The 6,967-nt window shown below is 60.8% G+C and overlaps 1 protein-coding gene across 2 annotated transcripts; it reads right to left on the bottom strand.

The window, feature by feature from the left end:
• Positions 1–827: 827 nt before the first annotated feature.
• Positions 828–4,416, bottom strand: PRPH (peripherin). 2 transcript variants are annotated; one of them, XM_058435238.1, is made up of 9 exons: positions 3,769–4,416; positions 3,275–3,335; positions 2,987–3,082; positions 2,458–2,625; positions 2,241–2,366; positions 1,937–2,157; positions 1,788–1,837; positions 1,476–1,555; positions 828–1,228 (listed from the first exon to the last, which is right to left on the bottom strand). In XM_058435238.1, the coding sequence occupies exons 1-9, from the start codon at positions 4,311–4,313 to the stop codon at positions 1,160–1,162; spliced, it is 1,416 nt and encodes a 471-aa protein (XP_058291221.1). In that variant the 5' UTR covers positions 4,314–4,416; the 3' UTR covers positions 828–1,159. The 2 variants fall into 2 exon arrangements, with proteins under 2 accessions (XP_058291221.1, XP_032004196.1); XM_032148305.2 differs by having other exon boundaries at positions 828–1,225; positions 3,769–4,409.
• Positions 4,417–6,967: the final 2,551 nt, after the last annotated feature.

The raw sequence follows: 6,967 nt of genomic DNA, 5'->3' as shown, positions 1-6,967 counted from the left end.
CTGTTGCCCAGGCTGGAGTGCAGTGGTGCGATCTCGGCTCACTACAACCTCCCCCTCCCAGGTTCAAGCAATTCTCCTGCCTCAGCCTCCCAAGTAGCTGGGATTATAGGCACCTGCCATCACACCCAGCTAATTTTTGTATTTTTAGTAGAGACAGGGTTTCACCATGTTGACCAGGCTCTTCTCGAACTCCTGACCTCAAGTGATCCACCCGCCTCGGCCTCCCAAAGTGCTGGGATTACAGGTGTGAGCTACCATGCCCGGCCATTTTTTTGTATTTTTAGTAGAGACGAGGTTTCACCATGTTAGCCAGGTTGGTCTCGATCTCCTGACCTCGTGATCCACCTGCCTCGGCCTCTCAAAGTGCTGGGATTACAGGCGTGAGCCACCGTGCCTGGCCTATTAAATGTTTTTAAATGATAAAAGAAGTAGACTTCACAGAAATGGGGGTCAGGTGAAGAAAAGAAGGGTGCATAAGCTGAGGTGAATTCTAACTTGGGCACTAGGTGTCTTAGTGGTGCCTTCTTCTGGGGCAAGGAATCCAGAGGAAGAGCATGATTGCAGAGGGAGGTGAGGAGCTCTGTTTGGGACAGGTTGAGTTTGAGTGGCCTATGAGGCACCCAGCAGGTGGCTGGGCATTCCAGGCTGCAGGTGAGGAACAAAAGCTGAGAAGGAATGGACAGAGGTAGAAAACCTAGAAGGGTATATTGATGCCAAGAGAGTGACAGCCAGAAAAGAAATGACTCGAGACAAAGGGAGAACACCGCCGAGGCTCCTCCCGTCAGGCACTGCGCACACACTTCCGCAGACACAAATGCACTGGAGAGTTTTCTCTTGACAGCATTTTATTTGGTTCAAATGTGAAACTCAGACCCTGGCTCACCCACTTCTCGTCGTGGCTGGAGTAGATTTGTCCTGGGGGGGATCATTGGCTTCTTATCAGGACATGAAAAGGGAAACACATAGGTCACATCAAGTGTCAGGGCAGGGAGAGGCCCAGCGACTGCTGGCTGGGTAGGGCTTGGCCATAAGCCAGGAAAGGGATGCCTCGCACCACCTTTTAGACACATGCAGAGGGAGAAGAGACAATTCAGGAGTGGTCTTAGGGGTTGGGCTTAGAGCAGGCCTAGGGCAGAGTCAAGGCTCCGGACCAAGGGGTTCAGTAACTGTGGGCAGAAGACTTGTCCAGCTCACTGCGCTGCTCCTTCTGGGACTCTGTCACCACCTGCTGGGGACAGGGCATATGATGGGCACAAGCCATTCAGCGCCACCCTCCATCCTACTCCTTTGGATCATAGAGCCCCACTCCCTGGGGTAACCAGCAGAGGCTCCTGTTTATCTATCCACGTTCTCTGTCTCCTTCTCTGTCTCTCCCCAAGAATTACCCACCCTAAGTAAGATTAGCGACAGCCAGGCTGAGGCTCAGAAATAATATGGGAAATTGTGGGGTCCTGGCATTAGGGGACCTGCCTCACCTCCCCATTCTGGGTCTCAATGGTCTTGATCAGAACGGTCTTCCGGCTGTGGCTGTCCTGGGGAGGCTCCACCTCAGGCACTGAAGAAAGTAGGATAAAGGGTTCAAGGGGGAAAGCGTGGGAATCTCTCCTCTTAGGCTCCCACTGCTATCCCTGAGGGCAGGGGAGGCGCGGGGTGTGAGGAGTAGGGGTGGGTACAGGCCAGGACCCAGAAGTTCTGTGGGGAGAACAGATCCCTGAGGTGAGCCAGAGCAGGAGCCCGAGGAGGGCAGAAGTGGACAAGGAGAGGTACAGGTTGTAAGCCAGACTCACCAGTCGTCTTTATACTTAAGGAGGCAAAAGAATGGACGGGCACGGAGATCCTGGAGGCGAAGCAAGCTGTCAGCGCCCCTGCCCAGGCCCCGCCCTGCCCCGCCCAGTCCCGACCCCGCCCTGCCCCGCCCCAGCAGCTCCACCCTCACCGGCTCTCCTCGCCCTCCAGCAGCTTGCGGTAGGTGGCGATCTCGATGTCCAGGGCCATCTTGACGTTGAGGAGCTCCTGGTACTCCCGCAGGTGCCGCGCCATCTCCTCCTTTAGCTGTCGCAGCTCCTCCTCGAGCCGCGCAGCGCCCGCCTGGTAGCCCCCCGCCTCCAGGGCGAACTGCTCCTCCAGCTCTCTCAACTGCCTGAGCAGCGCCTCGTTCTGGGGCAGGGGAGTGGAAGGGGCCAGTTGCGGAACATTTCATCGTCCGCTCCCCGGGCCCGGGCGCGCAGCTTCGTACTCACCGTGCCCCGCAGCCCGTCCACCTCGCACGTTAGACTCTGGATCTGGCGTCGGGACTCGTTCATCTCCTGCTTGGCCTGGCGCAGGGCCTCGTGGTTCCGGTTGGCAGCGTCGGACAGGTCCGCGTACTGCGAAGTGGGGGTAACCCAGGCTTGAGTCGGCTGCGACGCGCGACGCCACCCCAGCGCCCCGCCTCGCAGGCCCTCCCGGCTCTCGCACCTTGGACTTGTACCACTCCTCCGCCTCCTGCAGGTTCTTCGCGGCGATGCTCTCGTACTGCGCGCGGATGTCCCTCAGCGCTGCCGTCAGCTCGGGCTTCACCGTGGCTTCCACCTCCACCTGCTGCACCTGCTGGCTCTCCACACTCACCTGCAGGTCTCGCAGCTCCTACGGCCGGGAGCAGGCAGAGGACGGACAGCGGCGCAAATCCCACGCGGGCCACGCAGTTCGTGCACAGAAAAGAGAAGAAACGCTTGAACGAACAGAAGGGGGCGCCAGGGAGGGCGGGGCGTACAGCCCTGCGCCCCCGCGGGCGCGAGACCAGAGGCCAGGTTTCGGAGGTACAGCCCTGCTGCCCGCCGCCAGGTGGCGCAAGGGTGGGAGTCTAACCACCTGTAGACTGGGGTGGAGGGGCTGCGTCTACCCAGCATCGTCCTGATCCCCAGGGCGATGCCTCCGCTCCACTCGCCAGCTCCAGCGAGACCACCCCACAACTTCAGAAGCCGCCCCTGATACCGGGCCCACTTACCTCCTCGTGCAGCTTCTTGAGGAACTCAATCTCATCCATCAGAGACTCAATCTTGCGCTCTAGTTCCAGGCGGGACAGAGTGGCATCGTCCACGTCCTTCGAGGGGTGGCAGTGGAGGTTCAAGATAAGTTAGGGGCTGCGCAGGCCGAGGAAGGACCAGGCCTTCCCTGTCTGCCTCGGGAGGCGTCTGGTTGCCCCCTTCTCCCCGCGCCCACCGATGCCACCTCTGGATACTGAGATCGGGGGTAGGGGTGGGGAGGCTGAACAGGGAGAGGGGCTCGGACTCACCTTGCGGAAGAGCACGAGGTTGTGCTCCGCGTCCTCCCGCTTGCGCGTCTCCTCCTCCAACCTGACGGTAAGAGCGTGCAGAGGCTGAACTGCGGGGTCGCCGCCCAGCTCGCACCCCAGACCGCACGCCCCCCAGGATCCGGTTAGAGGCTGTTCTGCTGCCCAGGACTCTAAATGGAGGGCTGAGGCTGCCTAATGGAATTGCCCCGCATTCTCTCTAACGGAGTAGGAGCTGAAAAGGGGGTTTCCTCATTACTCAGGGGAGGCACAGATATCCACTTCTCCCACCTCCCCAAACACTCAGAGCAAAGTGGGAGGCGGGGGACACTTGGAGCCCGTGGGCAAGGATGCTGCCCGCACACACCTGGGTTGGTAAGGGGAGCCACACCCTTGGGCTGCTGATGGAGAGGGGAAGTGAGGGGAAGGAAGAGCAGCCGCCTGGACGGCCGCTTCGACCTCGCCTCAACGGCAGCGGCCCAGCCCTGCCCCCTGACCTCTGCTTGAGCGCCGCCAGGTCCTCCGCCAGCCCGTCGCGCTCCACCTGCACCCGGTCACGCTCGCGGCCCAACAGCTCCAGCTCTCGCCGCAGCTCGCGCAGCTCCTGCTGGCACAGCTGGTCGGCGCGCGCCGGCTCCTGGCCCCGGGCTTGGCTCAGCTCCCCGCGCAGGGCCGCGTTCTGCTGCTCCAGAAAGCGTACCTTCTCGATGAAGTTGGCGAAGCGGTCGTTGAGCTCCTGCAGCTCCTGCTTCTCGTTGCTGCGCGTGGCCAGGAACTCCTGGTTGAGGGCCTCGGCCATGGAGAAGTCGAGGCGCTCCGAGGGCAGGCGCAGGAGGGCACCCGCTCCCGCCCGGGGGCTACGGAAGCTGCCCAGGCGCACCGAGGAGCTCGGGGACGCGGAGCCCAGCAGGCGGCTGCTGGAGAAGCGGGAGCTGGACGAGTAGGAGAAGGCCCCGGGGGATAGTGAGGGCGGTGGACCGAAGGTGCGGCGGTATGAGGTGGAGCTGAAGCCGGCCCGGAGGCCCGACGGGTGGTGGCTCATTGCGGCCGAGGATGGGCAGTCACCGTTCGCAGAGCTAGGCCGGGGACTGGGAAGGAGCCGCAGACAGCTGCGAGGCGGCTTTATAGCCCTTCGGTCTCAGGGGGGGCACGGGCAGCTCCTCCCACTGGCCTGATGGCCCGCTGGAGGGGGGTTGTGTGGGGAGGGGGATGCCCCACCCCTGCGGAACAGCAGGAGCGCCTTCCCCTCCCTTCCCTGGTTGCAGGCCTCTGCCCACTTGATTGCCCCCTGTTGCCGCTGGGGTGGGGGTCACTACCTTCCAACAAGCACCCAAAGCTAGAACCTAGGGTAGGAAGGCCTGACTTGAACTAGGGTCCCTGAAAATTGCGAGGTAGAAGGACCTGAAGTTAAAGGGCAGGCTTCTGGCACAGGAGTAGGGAGGAGGCCAGCTGGAGGGAGAGTTGACCTGGCTTAGGCCCCATAGCTAGTGCCTTGACTTGCCCCCTGAAGGCCAGGCTCTATTTTCACCTGCTGTCAGCTACCCCTCCTTCACCACACCCAGAGAGGAATAGGAGACAGAGGCGCAGAGGCAGATCGGGCTGGGGAAGAGCTACTCTCCCTAATCCCCAGGGCCCTGTGAAGGGCTGGTGCCTGGCGCCAGCTCTGTTGCTAATGCGCTGACCAGCCCCCCTCCCCTTCCCCTGAACACGGCCCAGCAGAGGTTGTCTGCTGATGTTTCAGCCTTAAAGACACAGCCCCCAAACCTAGACCTACCCCCCAACAAGCCCCAATGAGGTGGGTACATCATAGGGGGCTGAGGGTGGCTGGACCCAGCTCTGGATCCCACTCGGGAGGGTCTGCCGCATGCCACGGGCTGGGCTAAGTGGGCCTGTTGTATTCTGTCTGGGTTTACTGGATTCTCCCTCCCCCCAACCCCACACCAATTGCTGCGCAGTCATGGGCTTTACGGGAACCGGAGTGATTCCTGAGGTAGGAAGGGGAGGGGGCTGAGGGGCAACAGCGGCTGCCAAGGCTGAGAGATGGATGGACTGGCAGGAGCTGGTTTCCAGTATTGATGAGTTGCAGGTACCAGGGATGGGTGGGGCTGGATGGGGAAGAGATGGGGAAAGAGAAAGTGCCCAGCCCCAGGAGTCCGAAAGAGAGAAGGCCCCAGAACAGGTCCACAAACCTGTGCATGCAAACGGATGCACACACACAGCCTTGTATATCTATGTACACACACATTACATACACACAGATACACACACAATCACGCACCCCACCACACCCTTCCCCTACCCCAGAGTTAGCGGGAAGGCTGATATCTGGCCTTTGTATGTCAAACAGCTTCCAGAATGCAAGCACAACCTGCCCAGGAGTGGACAGAGGCAGCTCGGATCGTCTGCAGGAGCCGGGTTGCTGAGGTCTGCTGGGTTTGCCAGGAACCATAAGGCTGGGGCTGCTGCTGCTGCTGGGGACTCCAGCGCTGTCCTGTGAGACAGGTCTGCCTCAGATGGGATCTGAGGACAAGAGAGTGCAGCTGGGGAAGCAGGTTTGAGGTTCCTGCTTGGATATCTGGCTGGGGGTAAGGAGGGCGGCTCCCTGGCTGGCTAGCTCCTCAGTATTGCAGGGCAGCAGCCCCCTCCCCCCTTTGTGTGTCCTCTGAGATGGGCCAGGGCCAACGCCCTGCTCACATCCCTACCGCCTTCGTCTCCTTTCCAGGCCCCTCCTTCCTTCCGGGCCATTAGTCTCTCCCTGCACAGCTGCCAGTTCCTTCTCCTTGATGGGTCTGGTTTGGTTGCCAGGGGAGTGGGAAGCTGGAGGAAGGGAGAGATGGGACAGGACGAATAAATGACAGCTTGGCCTCCCCTAACTCCTGGGAATTGGGAGGGGTAGGGTCCCACCTGGGATAGGGCCAGGAGGCTTGGCAGGTGTGAGGATGGGCTAGGGAAGCCTTGGTGCTTTTCTGCCGCAGTCCTGGGCACTGAGCCCCAGCTGCTGTTGGCCTGGAGCCCCATCCATCCCGGATTTGGCCCCACCCTCCAGGAGCAGGGAGCCAGCTCTGCATCAGGAGAGGCGGGCAAGGCCTGGGGAAGACCAGCTCAGGCCCTGTCTACAGGGCACTGGTGGGGGACCCAAGCCTCTGAGAGTAGAGGCTGCTGGGGCTGCAGCTGGGCCTGGGGAGTTCCAGATAGAGTTCCCGACCTCACCCTGCTTAAGTGCTCCGCTGGCCACCTACATGCCTGGGAGGAGAAGGGACAGAGGGCTGCCACGGCAGGGCTCTGGAGCTGTGGATCAGGCCTGGGTGGGGAACTGCAAGGCAGAAGAGGCTCCTCCCCTAACGCAGAAGGAGCAGGCCAGCAACACCATGCAGAGCAAAGGGAGGCAAAGAGTCTGGGTTAAGAGCCGGGCTCTGGCATCCAGCCGCCACACTTCCCATCTGATCCACCACTCTGTTGCAGAATTTAGGCTCGTCGCTACGTCCCTTCATGTCCCTCAAGAAAAAGGAGATAACCAACTGTAGCTTCTACCTCATAGTGTTGTTGGGAGGACTAAAGGAATAAATAAATACATGCGGCCGGGCGCGGTGGCTCACGCTTGTAATCCCAGCACTTTGGGAGGCCGAGGCGGGCGGATCACGAGGTCAGGAGATCGAGACCACAGTGAAACCCCGTCTCTACTAAAAATACAAAAAA

This window comes from Hylobates moloch, unplaced genomic scaffold (genome assembly GCF_009828535.3).
Source record: "Hylobates moloch isolate HMO894 unplaced genomic scaffold, HMol_V3 SCAFFOLD_3004, whole genome shotgun sequence".
Lineage (NCBI taxonomy): Eukaryota > Metazoa > Chordata > Mammalia > Primates > Hylobatidae > Hylobates > Hylobates moloch.
This window is presented reverse-complemented; position numbering and strand designations above follow the sequence as displayed.

Excerpts from the sequence above, each read along its gene's own strand:
- PRPH (XM_058435238.1), bottom strand. The coding sequence starts at position 4,313 with ATGAGCCACCACCCGTCGGGCCTCCGGGCCGGCTTCAGCTCCACCTCA. Across the intron at positions 1,838-1,936 it reads CTGGAGGGCGAGGAGAGCCG|GATCTCCGTGCCCGTCCATT; the intron begins GTGAGGGTGGAG and ends CTTCGCCTCCAG. Across the intron at positions 1,556-1,787 it reads CTTAAGTATAAAGACGACTG|TGCCTGAGGTGGAGCCTCCC; the intron begins GTGAGTCTGGCT and ends TACTTTCTTCAG.